At 40.2% G+C, this 19973-nt stretch overlaps 1 protein-coding gene across 3 annotated transcripts in view; it reads left to right on the forward strand.

Annotated features, from left to right (window-relative positions):
* Window positions 1-19973, forward strand: part of mid2 (midline 2) — a 144210-nt gene that overhangs the window by 107977 nt on the left and 16260 nt on the right. For all 3 annotated transcript variants that reach the window (XM_070837438.1, XM_070837440.1, XM_070837441.1), the window contains 5 exons: window positions 740-847; window positions 6827-6975; window positions 8052-8179; window positions 8548-8691; window positions 15280-15441. In XM_070837438.1, the coding sequence (XP_070693539.1) occupies window positions 740-847; window positions 6827-6975; window positions 8052-8179; window positions 8548-8691; window positions 15280-15441 (691 nt within the window). The remainder of the gene's footprint in view (window positions 1-739; window positions 848-6826; window positions 6976-8051; window positions 8180-8547; window positions 8692-15279; window positions 15442-19973) is intronic.

Below are 19973 nucleotides of genomic sequence, written 5' to 3' on the forward strand. Positions count from 1 at the left end.
AATCCTCAGCCCATTTCTTGTTCATAATGAGTGTAATAAACATGTGAATTCCATGCAGCATTTTCTCAGCATATTATGGGTTTTTCCTGTATAATAAGATATGAGTGCTGCATACAAGAGCTAGTAGAGTAGTTTAAATACAGCAGCAATGTACCCATTTTTATGAGCTGTGATAGACTTTCCCTGCAGCAAGGAACAGAACATTTTAGTGAATGAAAAATTTAAATTCTACATACTACATTTTTTGCTCTTGTCTCATCACCGACAATGCCCTCTAAATGGGTGACTGTGGACTATCTAATTAATGCTTTACAAGCTGTTTTCCCCCTGGATTAATGTGTGCTTTGCGAAAAGATGTCTTTTCAGTGATGTGATGAAAAAGTTGAAAACTATAGTTCATCACGATTTTTTATTTAGGTACACATCTTGTTGGAGGAAGATTCTCCTTGTGTGCAGAATGCCTATAAATATGTATTATATGCATATGCATATAAATGGACAAACAAAGGACGTGATCTGTATGCAAATTGATGAAATTACTCATCATGGCTGCCAATCCAGACAAAAACAAAGAAGAAAAACTAGCATATATGTTTTTTGTTTTCACTCAGACAAAACTAAATCTAGCATATGGCCAGGATAGTGTGATTTAGTTTGTATTCAAGCAGATGTGAGTGTCTGCACATGAATAGTGGGATCTTCCAGTCATGCTCGCATATTCTTCTGTTTCTCTCTCCAGGTGAACACAGCCATGCATGAAGCCAAGTTGGTGGAGGAGTGTGATGAGCTAGTGGAGATTATACGCCAGAGAAAACAGGTCATCGCTGTGAAGATCAAAGAGTCTAAGGTAAAGTATTTCCAGAACACCTTTATACTTTTTCACTTCCAGGTATAACTAAAAGAGAGATTTGAGTACAAGAATAATTACATTTTGTTGAAATAATGAAGATGACTCGTTTCAGCGAATTTAAAGCTACACTGACTTTGGCCATTGCAGATTAAGGAACATGAAGTCAAAACATAGTTTGTCATTTAGAAAGGGGTTAGTTAGCATTAGTAGCAAGATGCCTGATTATACATCCAGAAGACATGGACCAACATGATCTTCCATTTTGATGTATGTTTTACAGAAGTCTTAGCTCTATTTTTGTCTCCAACAACTCGCGAGAAAAATATGTTGGTCATTCGCTGGCGAGATTTGGTGACGGATCCTGCCTGCTGCTGTTGGAGACAATGTTGATGAGATCAGTGAGACTAAACCATACAGTCTGTGGGTACATTTACCTTCAAACTAAAACAATGAGCTAAAAGTGGATAATAGCATAATCCTCTGTGGGTTTTTCATTGCAAGCAACCAATTGGACAGCACACATTAATCATTTGATTCAGTGTTCATATAAAGAATGTAGATTAATGTTTATTTTTTGGTTTGTAACAGACAGGTGTGGAGTTCATTAAAGTCACATCACACTGCGCATCAATTCAAACAGTTGTGTCTCACTGCCATCTGAAGCCAAATGCCAAATACATCTCTTAAATCTCCTACAAAGAAAATGACAAGCTCGGCTCTGGGTCACAGTCCACTGGTAGAGAAGCAAAAGTTTGGTACAAGAGAATGAATATGAGAATATATTCACCCAGGTCTCTCAGTGTGTGTTTTTATAAGACAGCCTGTATAGCTGCCCACTTGTTTACCTAAATGTGCATCACATGGATGCTTCAGGAGAAATGGAAAAAACAAGTAAGGAAAAAGAGACAGAGGGCAACATCAGCCTCTCACACATCCAGGCAGTCAACCTGAATGTGTGTGGAAAGAATCTGGGATGGCAGGATGTCAAAGAGAGTACAGGACTTACTGTACAGAAATCTATGTGTGTGTATATGGGTGTGTGAACACGTGCCCATGCAGACATGGGTGGTTGTCTCCCCGTGAGTGCCTAGGGTTTCAGGAAAGAGGCAAACTCTAAAGCTCACCCTCCCAGAGGTGAAGTTTTAAGTGCTTGTGGAAGATCCTCTGAGGCAGCAAAAGAGCTTTGTCGAGAGATGAAAGATTTCTAAACACTGAACGCGAGGACTGAAGTAGGTGTGTGTGTCAGTATGTGTGTGTGAGAGTGCGTCCGCAGTGATTGCAGACAAAGAGCAAGGCTTGTTCTCCTGAGAGTCTGGGTCTGTAAAAGGCTGTCTAGTAGAGGCTAGAGGAGTGAAATGTAGGAGACGGAGGAAGGAGGGAAGAAGACCAAACACCAGAAGAGGGCTTGATTGATGTCAGCCTGCAGGTGATGTGTTAATATTTCAGGCTGTTTACGGGTCAAGAAAGATGAATGAAATGCACCTTGAGTAATTCAAATAATCACAGGTGTGTTGAAATGGATGTCTGCCTGGGAGGAGAGGAGAGGGGAGGAGAACACAGCTTCTAGAGGTCAGGGAAACGTAGGTCGTTTTTGACATTTCATCCAGCGACTAATGCTGTTGTTCCTTTGTTAAGGACAGTGTTGGAAGGGAAAATGCTCAGAGGTGACTCTGCAACAGAATAACAGGATTATGCAGGCGAGGCAAGGTGCTCCCATTCTCCCCCTCTGTCTCTCTGTAAAGAGACTCCGCAGTCATGCCTAATCTCTCCGTGCCCTAACAAAACACACAACTATTCCCATGTTCTGGCGTGTGCAAAAAAGAGTGTCTTTATCTCTGTTACTGTGTTTGTCTTCCATCCTCCTCAGCCACTCTTTCTCAATCTGAAAACTAGTTTAACTCCTATAGAGCCTGAAGGATTAACAACTCAAGTCTGCTTGCTATTATGTCATTTTTACCTTCAGTTTGCAAGGTTATGGCCGATAGAGACTGTGCTCACCAGTAAAACAACAGCAGTAGTTTAATATAAAATACAGTTTAGATATGTAGAACAGTCAGTTTACATTTACCTGTCAACAGTCTCTTGTATCTGTGCCGATAATGACTGCTGAAGGAATGACAGAAGTAACCTGACATCAGAAACCTCTCAGGGTGGAGGTAGGATTAGATGGTCGGGTGTGACTGACACACTAGACTGCTGTTTGCATTCAGTTTCGTACTTATAGTTGGTTTCTACTTACCATAACCACAACCCCTCCCCAAATGACTTGACGTGGGAAATATGTTATGTTTGCTTTCTTGTAGAGAGTTAGATGAGAACATTGATAACACGTCTGTGTCTGTAGTTGGAGCCAGCAGCTGGTTTGCATAACTTAACATTAGGACAAGGAAAGGAGAAAAGGCTAGTCTAAATTTAAAGGTATCAAAATCAAACAGGCATGTTGGGAAAAATGTCAAACTATTACTTTTTGAGAATTTGAGATTGAGCACAGAGCAGATTTTTGTTTGCGGTTTTGCTCAAATGAAGCTATGTCTTGTGCAGTAATTACATTCAGGAAAATATGCTTTTTACACTTCCAAAAAATCTTTTTCTGAGCTCAGAATTGTCCCGTTGCGCACTCAAAAATGATGCATGAAAATAATTCCATAACTTTTCCATTGTGTAGTGCAGAGTCTCAGGGCGTTTTCACACCTGTCTTGTTTAGATGGGTTGAATTGAATCCTGGAGCTCTTACCCCCTTGGAGTGGTTTGTTATGGCAGCTGTTAATACAGCAATCACACTCAGCACTGCAGACCAAAGCAATCAGGCCGAGACCCTATTGAAGTGGAGGTCTCGATCGGGTTACAGACAAACCCTGGTATGGTTCGTCTGTGGACTCGATCCAACCCGAATGCAGGAAGAACCTTTTTTGGATTAAACCAGCTCCCACGGCCAGCTGTGCTGTTCATTCTTCATTCATTCCTGAACTGTCCTGATATGCACCTTCATCAATTCCTGTGCATCAATACATTATTTTCCAGCCACGGTTGTGCCTCATTTCCAAACTGATTAATTTGCCTAAAGTGATAAATGGAAACACTCTACTGTAATAAACAATGTCGAGGGCCAAGATGATCCCGTGTAGTCGTCGAAACTATTGGTGTAAATATAGATGAGTTATAGGTGTGAAAACACCCTCGCTTTACAACCTTAAAACCAAATGTTTCAAGAGAGCAACACAAGTAGTCTTGTTTCATGACCTCCTAGAGCACTAAGTGATAATACGATGAATAAGATTATATGTATGTTATGGTTAAATATATATGGTTGTGTTTCAGGTAGATGAGGTAGTCTTTACCCAAGGTGAGATACTCATAAACACACATAGACACGCACACATATACACAGTGACTCACAGACATACACATCCACACACACACACATGCACACAGACCCTGCCATATTGTCCATTATCCTGTGAGAGAGGGAGTAATCATCTCTAAAATTGTAGTTTGCAGCATATGTTGCCAAATAATAAGCCATCCATTAAACCCTTCTCGGTTCTCCTCTCTGTGCGGTCAACAACCTGCTCAAATGTCATTTATAGTGACAACAGATTAAAGTGGACTGGTGGAAGAGCAGCTAAGACGTCAATTGAAAACTCCATTAAGCCACCAGCTTAGAGAGGCTTCTAAGCAGGAGCAGCTTTCCCAGCAGTAGAAAGCGAGTGCACATTAGATACTGTTTTGATTCTTTGAGAGCTTTTGATGACAAGCTCTTAACCGATTGCCACCCGGTGTGTTTTTTTTTCTGCATTCTTATTTGCATAATTCAAGCCCTGCAAGCAAAAATGTGTTTCTGAAAATATAAATGCCTAATCCTTTAAGGACACTCAACATTGTAAATGTTTCTGCTCTTTTTAGTGTTATTTTGGGGTTGGAGATTTAAGTTGTTAGCTGTTCCTGGAAATATGCTGTTTTCAGACAAACAAGCAACTTTACTGTTCGCCATTTAAAAGTTCACTGAGGTTTCATTTAATCTGAGTTAATCTGAGCAAATTATTTCTGAGACGCAATTCTTACTAAATTGGGTATTTTTTTTCTACAGCTCACCTTTTGTAGACGGTATTGAGGCTAACAAGCTGCCTGAGTTATTTCCTGTGGAGAGTTTCATCAAACTAACTTAATTTGAAGGATCAGGATGCGAGCCGTAATGAAGATAAATGGATTACTTGAATTTCAAATGAGCATGGAATGGCTTCCTTATGTTCAGTTGGAAATTGTATTACAGTACATTCATTGATAAATTAAAGTCAAACGGACAGTGTGTGTGTGTGTGTGTGTGACTCCTGACCTGACTGATTGACCTGCCTCTTGTTTGGTTTTCACGGTATAGTATTCCAACAGCTGCTTGTGTAGTTACATCTAAAATGTAGTGTTTGGAGATAGATAAATGTTCACATGGCTGCAGTAATGTAACTGTGGTTTGGTCAGTAAGGGCAAGATCAGTGCATACATACTAGTTTCTAGACCATTTTGCAAATCTGTAATAGAAAAACATGGACACATACAATGTTATGACAAAACAGCATGCTGTACCTTTTGCTTTGACAGTTATTATATCAGATAACAATGTATTGTGCTACTCACCTTCTATTATGCAACATGTTCATGGGGTTAGTGTGACAACAAAGAGCCAATGGGCTCTCTCCAACTCACATAGCCAGGACTGTGTCCTCTCTGCTGTATTCTTCTGCTCTGTTCACATTACAAGTGACAAAGACATTTTCAATGGGAGCCGGCAACATGAACTGATGCCCGACACTTTTCGCTGCATGGTGGACGTTGTGACTTACCCTTTGTGCACTGCAGTGCACACAGGTATGGAATTGGGGTGCAAAATAATGTCAACATAAATTAATAGGGCAGACAAGGCCATGATAGCATAACCATGTCAACAAGCACTTGAGCAACGGTTTAACAGCGACTTAATGTCAATGTAGCTGGCCACACTCTGCCATTTTGAAGCTGTGTTGTTGTGTGGACACACTGTCTTCCTGTCTCTGTGTTCTCCTGTCTGTGTCTGTGCAACTTTCTCTATCACCATTTGTTGGAGCAAGGGTTCCATTCGTGGCTAAGCTGAGTTAAAAAATGACAGCGCAGATTGTTTTCCTTCCTGTCATCTAAGTTTCACACATAAACTGTGATAATGTCTTGCACTCACTGCCTCTACAAGTTAACAGCACTTAATTCAAAGATTCCTCTGATGAGGATATGTGATGATATTTGATGTGTGTCCAACACTTTCAGTATCTATCCAAGATTCCCACAGAGGGTTGGTGTTTGTTTTAGTGTTGTTGCTCTCTTGCAGTAATAAAACTTCTGCCATATATTAGTCAGCAATATGGCGACTTGTTGGTTTCACCTAGCAGGAATCATCTCTGGGGGTGCTACCAATGCTGACTTTCTGTCAGTATGTTCAAGGCAATTTGGCAGGAAAGCTTAATTACATTTTTTGGATGTGTTGAACATATTTGTGAATTAGTGACTGTCATAATTATGAATGCCTCATACTGAAATGATTGGACCACATTTGGGATGCATTTTTGAGGCATAAGGGGAACTGAGGCACTTTTTCCCAAAATTGCACAGCGGGTGGAACTTGAATTGCCATGAGCAAATAGGAGGTTATTTTCAGCCACAGAAGAGGAGCACAAAAGATCAATAACACCACAGAGCTACTTTTGCCTGAGGTTTGGAGGTGGTGATGAAAGATAGTATATACCTCAGAATTCCTGTGTAGTAGAAGAATTTTGTGGTTGCATTTGTACCTCTTTAACTAGGCCAGTTAATATTAAGTAGATATTGTTGTCTGTGTTCTCATTAGCAAGAAAGAAAATTTAACAGTCTGTTCACCAAAACAGTAATGCATTCCTTCAAGCATGACTAGAAACCAGTGTGTTATAGCAACATGAACTGTATTTGTGTGTGTTCCAGGTGATGAAACTGCGTAAGTTGGCTCAGCAGATTGCAAACTGTCGTCAGTGTCTGGAGCGCTCCAGTGCCCTCATCACACAGGCTGAACAGAGCCTGAAGGAGAACGACCACGCTCGCTTCCTCCAGACTGCCCGAAATGTAGCAGAAAGGTGAGTGATGTAATGCAGAGACGTACACATATCTGTACAAACACACCGAGATAGAAAAAGTGATGTGGTAGAACGTAAACTTTGCTTACATTTTACAGGTAAATCTGTAGTTCATTAGTCACCTGTACATATGTACTGCCCAGAAAGACTATTCAGGACACACATTAAATAAAGTAACAGTACATTTTGTTTAAATTAATCCTAAAACCACTGCCTAACAATAAGGTTTAACTTTTTTCCATCATTGAAATCCAATGTTAGAGTAAAGCTGCTGGTCAAATCAGCATTAAATCAATCCTGTAGCTTCTACAATCAATGTTAGGCTTCTGTTGAAACTCATCTATCATTATGGGGGCCAGCTCTTCAGTTTCTCTTTCCACCTGCATACTTGTGTAACACCTCCATTCCTTTGTCCCACTGCAGGCCAGCAGCTTTCTCACTCCTCCTCTTGCTCAGACAAAGGTCTGAGCAAAATCTGCCGCAAACGCAGGATCTTTTATGCTGCTTTTTTTTTTTCCAGCACTTGGCCGGGTGCTTTATTGACCGATTGGTTTCCCTTCGCTGAAGAACAAGTCTCAGAGACTAGCGGTAGTCTGTGCTCAGCTCTGTGCTCTGCTCTGTAACGCTGCCAGCACTGTGGTGCGGGCTGGCTTCTGCCACAGATGGCTCACTGATGCTCAGAGCAGAAGTAGGCATGAGTTTCCACAAAGCTGTACAAACTGTGGAGTAGAGTGGAGTCAGTATGTCAGCGTGTGTTTGGTTTGTCTGTTTTTTGAAGGCATTTTGGGATAGCATGCAACTGCGAGTTACAGATAGTTTATGGTGATATTTTCGTCCCCTCCCTACCTCCCTTCCTCTCTCTCATCTTTTTCTTGTCTCAAAAACTACTGCTGTCTACCACCCCTCCCCTCCACTTCTCTCCTCACATTTTCCACCTCTCCATCACCTTTCATCTTTTCTCCCCGTCCTGTTTTCCTCTCGTCACCTCGCCCGACCTCTTGGCCCTCCTCTGCTCCCTTACCTCTCGAACGTCTGACATTTTCTTTCCTCTCTCCCATGCCCTGCCTGCTCTGAAGGGTTGCCATGGCGACGGCCTCCTCCCAGGTGCTCATCCCTGACGTCAACCTGAATGAGGCGTTTGACAACTTTGCCCTGGACTTTTCCAGAGAGAAGAAGATTCTGGAGGGACTAGATTACCTAACCGGTAAGAGCTGTGTCTAGCTGGCCCACAAAAGACACCAACAGTATTACAGTGGATACTGTTGTCATGAGTAAAACATGCAATTGTGTGATTCAGATTTTACAGGACAAAATAGTCCATTCAGAGTCAGTGGAATTCTCAGAGCCTTATGAGCAGCAGGGTATATAAACACCTTTAGATAATATGCATCCAAGCTAAAGCATTGCTCTTCTTATTAATGCGGACATACTGTTCAAGGTTTTCCATGCAATGGCATTATATACTGAGTGGGTGAACTGTTTATAGGATATTTAAAGATGTCCTTCACGCTTATTTTGATTTATGACTTTTGTTTTCACCATGAATCATGTTGTTGTTTCCTCCACACATAGCTCCCAACCCGCCATCCATAAGAGACGAGCTGTGCACCGCCTCCCACGACACCATCACTGTCCACTGGACGTCCGAGGATGAGTTTAGCGTCACCTCCTACGAGCTTCAGTACACCATCTACACCGGCCAGACAAATTTCATCAGTGAGTCACTCACACACACACACGCAGAAGTAGTTTGTGTTCACAAAATCGCCTTTTAGCAAAAGTGAATAGTTAATTTTTTTTAATTAAGGTTTGGTTGAGAAGGCCAACTACTTTTTTTTACCTTAAGGTTTAGTGTGATGGAGAAGGCAGAAATATTTTATTTGTTTTTGATGTAGGAAGTCATTCCTCACATAATATGTACTGTATATGAAACTGGTTATTTAGAGCTTTCAAAGAAACAGTCCAGTACCAGTAGTCATACACTCACGAATAGAAACAACTGAGTAACACTGGTAGTTCATGATTCAAACTGCATTCTTAAAGGCTGATAACATGGAGGCTGATGCTATATCATTAGAGCAAAATGCCTATGTTTGAGATCAATGGAGCTCTCTGGCAACATGCTGAGTGTTTTTATCAAACATTGTCAAATTTTAAGAGCATTTTAAGGGAATTACATAATCTTTCTCTTACAAATTAAAATGTTAAATTCATAAGCAGTGAAATATAATCATGTTCAGCACAATACGCCTGCTATTTGCTCATACAGCTTCACTTGGTCTGGTATGACCAAGTGAAGCTGACCAAGCTTATGGTGGTTAACGTTTGCTAATTACTTCTATGTAGATACCTATATGTAACTGATTGTGTGTGTCTGATTCAGTTTTCTGACTTGTGCTACTGTTATGTGGCATTTTAGCAGGATATTGTAATTGTGACTTATGGCAACACTGGCTTCTCTTTAGGAGAAGTTACATCGACTGACTTTTGCATGTGTGAGTTCTTTTGACTCTCACAAAAAAAAAACAGCATAGTACACTTGAGCACAAATATGGCAGGTACAGCAGTTTTATTAGTAGTATTGACCATTTTGAAAATCCCCCTGTTACTGTCGTACAAAGATACATATCTGTATGCTCACACACACACAAAGAAACACACCATTCACACTGACCTCTTTGCAGTTACAAACAGAAAGATACTGGTGTGTATCTTTGTGTCTTATTTTCATATGTTCAATATTTTATACAGTGTTGCATAACCTAGATTTTCTGTCCAGGTCTTTGTTGTCCTCGATGCTTGTATTTATAGAAATGGAGCTTAGTTATCAGAATACTTGTTATAAAAATAGGACATACAGTACATATCACAAGAGGATGCTTTGAAAATATTCACTATTTGGTATTGGATTTTGTTTGAACAGTATGAAAACTGTACAGATACAAGTGTTGAGAATGTAAAATCCTTGCCTCCGTCTTTCAGCCATTCCCATTTCTCTATATACCAAAGCTTTTTCCTCTTCTTTTTTTTTACGGTACAAAAAAACATGAATTATATTTGCCAGTTTGGGATCTGCTGGTCTCTCAAATATGCTCTTACACTGTCTAATTTGCTTCACTAATCCATCTCTTACACTGCCATGCCAAAGGTGTTTGGTTTAGTACTTCTTTTGTTACATTTGTACCATATAGAGCTGCAATCATATTGCAATTTTTAGGAGCAAGTGATAAGTTTTCGGCCAGATTTCGGATCCAATATCACCACCATGTGGCTGGCTGAGCTGCTCTTGAAGTTTTGGCTCAGAACTCTGGTACATGAGGCACGGAAACTGTTTTCCATCACTCCTAGAAAATGTTTTCCAATCTTCCCCATATTTGTTTTGCTATGATTGGTTGACTAATTCAAGCCTCATTTAGATAGCACATGCACATATTATAGCTTAACAATGTGATGACATTTTGCCTACAATTGTTATGGCATTATCATACTGCACATTTGAATGGTCTTACTCTCGTAAAAGTTTGCAAAATGAATCCTCATTTAAAGTTTTGATATTTCTGGACAGGATCAGTTTACACATTTACAAAAAGCTGGCTCCCATTAGCTAATCAATATTATAGCTAATCTTTTATTACTATGTAAATGAAGGGAAATAAAGTAGATAATGGTTACAAAGGAGAGGTGAAAATTATCACTCACAGATATGAGGAGAATATGATTAATGTACATCATCATGCACATTCAAGCATGTGCACACACACCTGTGCCTGTCCTCATTCCCTTCCCTCTTTGATCCTTTCATCGTCTCTTCTCCTCTCCTCAGTGTAGCCTGACATTTCTCCATCTAACCATGCAGCTCAAGTGCCCCAGCCATTTGAAACATCGGGATACATTTCAGCTGTGATAGACTGAGTGACTCAGATATTCAGCAGTGTGCTGCCACAGAGTCCTCCGAGATTCACAGAAGAAACTGAGAAAGAGAGAAACCCATTACGCTTGCCACGCCACTTGAGTTTTTACCATAGCATTTTTCTCTAACATTCTAAGAGGCTAAATGCTCCCACTTGAGCACCATCCTGTCTCTGCTTCTTTCTCTCGCCTGGCCTCATCCTCAGCCTTGGTCTTCCCATGAGGAGGGGAAGGTGGGTTGTGGAGTCTTGTGAACCCTGCCTCTGCAGGATCATCCAAGCACAGCAGCAGAAAATAGAGTGAGCAAGTGAAACCAAATACCATGGAGAAATGTAAGCAGTGTCAAGAAGCCAAATTTGACTGCAAGACATCCTCACTGTAACTGTGTAGCTGCTAGTTGTGGCCCTTTGCAAGTTGCAGTGTCTAGTGTTGGTGACCTATCTGTTTGCCGGCCAACAACTGTAACTATCCACTTACACTGTACACCCCCTCCTCTGTAAACAGCCAAGTGTAGTTGATGAATGTTGATCTGCATTTGAGCCCTCAGTGTTGATTCACACTCTCTTGGGTTTGTACTTTGTCAGACAGTAACGCTGATGTAAACACTATCTGTATTTATATCCAAGTGCCACATCCTAATCCTTTCATCGATAACTCAATAAGACATAAGGATGACTGTAAATGGTCTGTCACTTTTTGCTGGTACAGATTTAAAGCGATGCTGAAATTGGGCTAAAGGGTTACCTTTCAGCAAATGCTTCTCCACTAGTTAGTGATAGTGATAGTTACAATCCATATGCATTCAAAATATGATAGCTTTAAAAGAATAGATTGATATTTATGGAAATGTACGTTTGAGTCTCCATTGATTTTCCTGGCAACATGACAGTGAAGTGACCTTTTTGGTTTGTTTGTATGGATTGTACAAATGAAATACAAAATGTAAATTAGTGAGCTTCACAGGCGTCACTAGGTGGATTTTGTCACCTTTGGACAGAGCAAGCGAGCTGTTTCCTCCTGCTTCCAGTCTTTAAGCTAAGCTAGCCATGTCTCAGCTGTAGCTTCATGTTTAGCATACACACTTGAGTTGTATCAATCTTCTCATCTAACTCTTGTTTGGATATGTGAAGACTTGAGATGAATAAATAGAACTTCATAGGAGGAAATTATGCAGCTGAGAGGCTAATTCAAAATGTAACAGGATCATCATCAGGCACTACACATCCACAGCACCATTGTTGTTTCTTGCAATGCCTTCCCAAAATCCCCATGAACATTTTTACCCTTAAAACCAGCAAGGTTTAGAAGCCAAATAGCATCATAAATTCCATAAGCATTGTTTTTTCTGCATCGCTTGATCTGTCTGGGTCCATACTACCACTCCCACCTCCACACGACTTCAGCCACTTTTTTTTCCCAATTTCTACTGACAGTCTGTACATTTTTCTGGGAAGCTTGCAAGTTAACCAAACTTGCAATAGCCTACCTCTACCTCCTGACTCCAGCTGACAGCTTCATCTGTCTTTCATGTGTATTCATAAGCACTGGCCTGTGGTGAAGTATTAACATGATTATCACAGGTGAAAAGCAGTATCGCTGTGGGCATTGGGACAGCCCAGAGATTGGTAAAAGCTCTCTTTCTCTTTGTATCTCATCAGGTTTCTTTCAGAGTATCAGCAGGATCAAATCTTTGTAGTAGTGTTTGATGAATTGTTGATGAGGTTTCAGTTATTGCAGAAAGCGAGTCTGACAACAGTACACCTATTAAAGTCATGTAGAGGCATTGAGACATTGCCTTTATTGACGCACAGCTGCTCACACACACAAGCACACACACACACACACAGTCACCTTTAACTCTATATATTGCATCATCAAATACAAACTGTCTTCCATTTCCGGGATAACTTTGTGTTTATGTTCCCTTCTCATCTGTCCACCTGAGCAACACACACACACACACACACTGACACACATATACTGTACATACACACAAACACATAAGCACAGACTTGATGTCTGGATACAAGACACAAGTGGATCTTTTTTCCTTTCTGTTTCCTTTTTCTTTCTCTTTTTACAATGGCACATGTAGTTACTGCTCCACCACTCTTTGAAGTCACAATGTTCTCCAAAGCAGCTTTGCAAGTGTCAGAAAGCCCCTTTTTCAGTGGCAAAAGTAGCGATACCGAATTGCTGTGTACTGACCTAATTTGATTTAGCAAAAAGGGAGAGGTGTTATGGAGATCAAAAGCTTTGAAAATGGAAAGCAGTGTGAAGTCCTTCTCTCTCGTCTTTCCCCTGTGTCTCTTTTTGAAAGCCCACATAACACTTTAGCCTCCCTAATCTCTACAGGACGTGGCTAAAATGACAGGTGGGAGGCGTCGTCAACAACACGGGACAGCTGTCTCCGCAGAACAGCATACTTGCTTTTTATAAGGAGCAGAAAGGAGGAGACACAGTTTCATTGTTGCAGTGTGTGCACGTTTGTAAGAGCAGGCCGAAATAAAATGCAGATGAATCTGCTGGCCATCGCTGCATACATGTCTGTGGTGTAAAGAACGTTAAAGTCCCTCACTTTTTCTCTCCGTCTTGTCTTAAAGGAGGACGAAAGCTCTCTACAGTGTTTTCTTTGTCTGAGAAAAGCTTGTGGAAGTCGGCAGATATGTAAAGTCGGAGGCTTCACTCCAACTTTAAGAGTTCCCTCCCCTCATTCATTCTTAAAGCCGCCTCACTTTTAAAGGCCTTATTTGCGTCCTGTGAAGTATTTATATTTACAAGCAGACTCCGGGCTATTACTTATGCATGCTGTTGCCATCTTGTTCAATAATTCACAACACACCCTCACCAGAAGGGACAAAGCAGGCACGGCCCTGAGAGCTCTCTCCCTCTCAGGATTTTTATTTCCCTGCAATTCTGCAGGGAGGGAGGAAAGACAAGACAAGGAAAATTGTAATTCTGCCTTCAACTCTACAAACATTAACCTCAGTCATTGTGCGACTAAACAAGATGCTTTGTTTGTTTTGGCAAGGGTTTATTTGAATGTGTTCAGAGATTTTTAGGTGCATGAAATAAATTTTAAGTCTGGTGGTCAGTGGGTCTTTGCGAGAGCTGCCGCACAAACGTTTGATCATAAAACATCTTTTCTGTCTGGTCTTTTGGTCGGCACATCAAGGCGGCATTGCTCATACTGTTGGTGAAGTTCAAGGTTTAACTAGCAGTGTAATACATAAGTCATTAATATCCATCGGTGTTGTTACACAAACTAGCACATTTAGCATGCGTGGGGATGCTCCCACTCTTATAAATAATCTTATAAATATATCTTATGAATATTTATCAGTTTTCTTCACCTGTCCTCTACAGCAGTGCCAAAAAAAAAAAACAGTGTAGTGAAAGTAGCAAACTGCACACCATGTTTGCTTCTTCACAAATCAAGTACAACCATTAGTCCAACAGCACCACACTTTGCCAACTGTCAATTTTTTTTTTTTTTTGCAATAACTAATTCAAATAAACAGTCATCCTCCTCACAACCCTCCACAACAGCTCTGCTGTCTTTAATCCAAACCTCTCACCTTCTCTTGGAGCTTGTGTGTTCCAGGCAAAAGAAATCAGGCAAGCACCATTTCTTAAAAACAAACAGTATGTGGTAGTAATGTGTTGAGTCAGTTAAGGTCAAAAAAGCAGAAATGTGTAGATTGGGGTAGATTCGTACCTCTTATTTCACACAAGACTAGAGGTCAATAGATCTTGTACTCAGCCCTGAGCTGAGATTTCCTTTTTATCCTTCACAGTTGGCTGCAGCTCAGAGACTGAAAAGACTGTGTTTAGAAGCAGGTGACTACAGAGCTAACCCAGCCATTACTAACCCACTGCTGCAAACCTCTTTCAATCAAAGCGCCCACCAACTGGGGTCATGTTGGTATTGCCCACGCTTCCATACATTTGAACATTAAAGGCTATCACACTCTTTTGCCCTCGGGCGCTTACTACAGACATTAACTTGTCATATTTTGTAAGTACCTTGATCTTAATGGGTTACATATTCAGCTTAGCGAACACAGAGTATCGCCTCAGGGGAGCATGTCGTGATAAACATGATGGAAAGGTAATGGGATGGATCAGTATGTACACATAAATGTTTTATAACATCAATGACTGTATGATCTCTAAGCATCTTACTGTGTGTTGTCTCACTTGAGGTTTGGAGAAAGAAATAACATACTGCACTGGTCAGATTTTGTGGAAAATCGTTTTGCTCTCTCCAACATCACTGAAAAGATTCTCAGCAGGACTCACTGTTGCTCTGCGTACCCAGAAAACATCAACTGAACTTGGTTGCTCATGCTATGTATGTATGTGTTTGTGTTTGTGTGTGTGTGGCTCTGCCAGGTTTGTACAACTCGGCAGACAGCTGGATGATCGTACCAAACATCAAGCAGAACCACTACACGGTGCACGGCTTGCAGAGTGGCACCCGTTATATCTTCTTTGTCAAGGCCATCAACCAGGCAGGAAGCCGCAACAGCGAGCCAGCCCGCCTCAAAACCAACAGTAAGTGAAGGCGCGTGTGACGCTTCTGCCTGCTTTTCGATGAATATTTACAAGCCTTGTTAACTTTGTTTTTGATAGTTAATACAATTAAATGTTTTCGTCTTTGCGTATCGTCTGTGCAGTGTAGCTTAAAGGCTGTCATTGTTTAAAGCTTTTCCCAGGGGGCTGTCTTTTGATTCATAAGTAAGCAGCAGATTTAGAACTAATTTAGATTTAGATTAGTAAGAAAATATTTATGCATTGCTTTTGGTTTGAAGCCTGACTGTTTAAGTTTGTGTCCAGAAGGCAACAAGGTGTATATGAGGTGTACAGGAATAACCTGAAACAGGTTATGTGCTTGTAAGATCTCTGTCACAAACACTCAAAAACACTTCATTGCTTGTTCCATCAGAGTTTCCCTGAAGTGAATAAGTATTACTTTTGTATATGCACCATACTGACCCATCTGTTTGTGGTCACGTCTTGCTTTCTACAAGGTGGAGTGTCTTGTCTGCTGGGTGATTTATTGAATCAGGAAGCTGCCAGTTTGATGGTTGCAGAGAATCCGTATATAAATGCACGCACTTGTCAAAATATTTCATTTTTCGTGCATTATTATGGCCAAGGATCACACAATTGCTTCTTTCATAACAGATGGTTTGAACTTACGTATTTTTTTAAATCAAAGAGTGGCACTGACTATCCTGACTTGAATTGGGTTGACCGAAACAAATATCATATTAGTATTTGAAGCCTATGTTATAAGTCATGTCGTTTAAGATAACAGGCAGCGCACGTAAGCTTGTCAAAATGCTTCTATTATGAATTTAAAAACAGACATCATAGGATTTAGGTCAGTTCACAGAACACAGAAGCACACTATGTGTTTTCAACCTTAGATATCCGAAACTGCAGCATTAGCTTACTGTGTACATCAAGCAGAACCTGAAGCAGGACCTTCATCTAGGTATTTGTAGTTTGGCCTAAATCACATGATATGAAAGTCAGCGCCAAAATTTTGGTCAGATTCATGACATGCTAATAGTGGAATTCTGTATACAGTGTATATAAGGGCTTCTTCTTTTTGTTTCCTCCTTCTGTTTTCCTCTCTTACTCATCTATCAACTTGTGATGAGTTGTTCAAAAGCTTCAGTTTTAGACTCACTTGTACCACTTCAGGTGTTTCTGGAATTAAACCTCCAAACACCAGCAGCTCTGTTGTTTGAGAACTCCAGGCTGCTTGAAAAGACAAAGAACAAGTGGGGAATGTCAATAGGTTAGCATCATATTCCCTTTACTTGTCTTTTTCTGTTTGATTTTTGGCTGATTAGACTTCTTTCTCTCTAAATCTGTTTTATCTTATCATTTAAGTTCCTCAGTTTCTTGTTTAGCTGTGATTTTCTACACACTGAGGATGCTGCCTTTTTCTGCCGTCTTCTCTTCAGTAGTCACCCTTTCCTTGTTCCTGGCAGTTTAGTTTTTCTAGATGGGTGAATCCAGTTTTTTTCACTTCAAAAAGATTGTGTTTAATTAATACCTTCTCTGCCTGTTTCTGTATGTTTTTGTTTCTTTATTTCCCCTTTTCTCCCTTAAGTTGGATTCTGTGCTGCAGAACCTTGTTCCGGCTTTGAACTCTGTCTTTCTTTTATATGCTTCTCCTTCTCTGCAACAGTATACAGTCAATAAAATAAAAGGGATAAGCTAAAGTGAAGGTGAACAAGACCAAACTTAATGAGTAAATCAACAGAGAAAATGTACGAAACTGGTTGGGGCATGCAAGGTTGCAGTGAACCTAATATACATATCAACAAAGAAAATATACTGAAAGAAGTGATAAACAAAGGTACAGACGTACAGCATAACAAACAGATCCTAGGCGAGTAAAAGATGAGGCATTTTGTATGTGCAAAGAGTGAAGAGAGACAGTATGACCATCTCTAGAGATTCTCTAGAGAGTCAGATCACCCAGTAGTGGAACTATTTAAGTATTTCTCAGCAGAATCTCATGCTCAGATGTGGCATTTAAAGGGTTAAAACTTCAGCGATATAGCTAATTTAGGATGTGCCTCAAGGGGGCTCAATAAAATTTTAAAAATCAGTCTTAAATTGCAGCAGTAGTGCTGTGAAGCTAAAATGGAGTTGATATTCCTTCTCCTTTTAGCTGCTGTCAGGAATCTGGCTGTGGTTAGGATTAAATGTAATGTGGATACACTCTGCTGGGTAAAATAGGTGTGTGGGGAAACTGCAGTAGTCAGGGGATCAAGTTGAGTTGAGTCAAATTTATATAACCTAAAATCTCCAATCGCAATTTGCCTCAGGGGGCTTTACAATATGTACAGAGTATGACACCATCTATCCCTAGACTGGATAACGAAACCTCCCAAAAAAAACTCCTTTTAACAGAGGAAAAAATGGATCCCTCTCCTAGGACAGACTGACACACTGACGTACGTTACATGTACAGACCAACAAAATCACAGTGTATACAATAATGATGACAACATTTCTGATACATGTAGATTATAAAACAAATGTGAAGAATGTGGATCCAGGAGGACATCCGGAATAATCTCTCTCATACAAACGCCCTCTCTCTTTCACTTACTGCTCACTTACTACTACTCTCACTCGCCATCCAACTCTACAGTGAGTTTCAGCTCATTGTTTAACTGTCTGGCTCTCAACTTCATTAAAGGATTCGTTTGGTAAAGTGAGAATCTACAGTATAGCCTACACTCTTGAAGTTATGTTACTGCAATCACAATTTTCCTTTTCTAATGTGAGTATACTCAAGTCAATGTTGTTATTCCCAGTGTATCTTTTTATTAGATTTTGAGATTTGATTTTTGTGTTGAGCTGACCGCAAGATGTTCAGTCACATACTGTTGTAAAGAGTCATTACTGGTAGGAATGGCCTCTCTTTAAATAACTTATAACAGAGTGACAGTTCCAAGCTAATAGGGCACATATGCATACTTTACAGTCTGTCCCATTTTATGTTCACATCCCCAATTAAGTATATTTTATAGTTAATAGTGATAAGGGACCTCTAAAGAAAGCTTTACTTCCTCTCCACCAGTTCAACCGTCCTGCTCCTATACTTGATACTGCCATCTGGTACTTTTGAAGTGAACCTGTTATCCACCAAATATCACCAGGACCTCTCATCTAAATGTCTGCCCCCCACTCCAAGTCACAATTTCTCTCTTCCTGCGGGACATGAAGCATGTCAGTACTTAAACTCTTTTCTCATGGCATTAGAGTGGATTACTGTCTCAGTGTGATGTGGGCACGGCATGTAGCTCGGGATCATTTAGAGGTGAAGTGCAGGGTATCTGGAGCTGGCAGTCAGCTCGCTGTCACTGATGCTCATGACTCTTACTGGGCACAATATAAATAACACTCAGCAGCCCTTCAGCTTAGAAATGTTCTCTCTTGACACAGGTAAGTGAGATGAGCGTTTATAGGTGTTATTTTTAATGTCAATCTCACTTCTGCTATGTCTCTCACTGCGTCTCAGTTCAGTTCATTATTTATTGATCATACATAATATGTTGCTTAAACATACACGTTAACAGACTGCAGTGAATAATACATACAGTGAACACAAAAATAGTTATGTTCACTTATACACACTGATTCACACAAAAGCATGTCTTGCTAAGTGAAAACCCTAAAATGCCTGAATAATCTTGAAATCTGAAATGTAATAGCTTTCTCACAATCTTTAAATCAAATTAAAATTTTGGTTGCTTTATTAAGAAGACAAAAAATGTCTTTCCAAAACATATAAACAAAAGAAATTGGTGGATAAAGATGGAAAAACTAGAGGTATTATAGGTAAGATATTGAGGGAATATTGTTAATTAAAGTTTTTTTGTTTTCCCTACAATATTCATTCATAGCAACTTAATCATTATTAAGTGTTTTTATGGTTGTTTTGGGGAACCGAAAGTTCTTGATTGAACATAGGAAAAGATGGTCTGGTTTGGTTCTTAGGATGTGAATCCCATTCGCCAGTGTTGAAGTACTGCTCTCCGTGACATGCAGCCGCTCACAAACATAGCACTGCTTCAACATCGCCATTCAATATAATCTAGGTAGCAATTACCTCTGCCAGAACAATGCAATTGGCAGAAATAATTACTATTACATAAATGTAATTTCAAGTAGACACAGTCAGCAGACTCAAATTGACGGTAATTTGAAATTCAAAAGCAAAACACTCTGTCCTCTACCCATTACCAATCATGTTAGTCAGAACATTATAGAACAGTATAATTTAGAACGATATAGTATATAATGTCCAGTGTAACTGCAGTACAATGCTAAAAGATAATCCCCCCTCTCTTTCTCTTCTTCCACTCCCACTTTCTGTCATTCCTCCTCTTCTCTGCCAGCCAGTACTATCATGGGGGAAAGCTTGTCCTCCCACAGCCAAGTTTGGTTGACATCGTGAGCCCTTGATTGGCAACTAGCATTTCTCTCTGCTGCAATGGTTTAGACAAGCCATCAAAATAACAAAAAATATTCAATATTTTTATCCATGATTG

This window comes from Pempheris klunzingeri, chromosome 9, assembly GCF_042242105.1.
Source record: "Pempheris klunzingeri isolate RE-2024b chromosome 9, fPemKlu1.hap1, whole genome shotgun sequence".
In the NCBI taxonomy this organism is placed as follows: Eukaryota; Metazoa; Chordata; class Actinopteri; order Acropomatiformes; family Pempheridae; genus Pempheris; species Pempheris klunzingeri.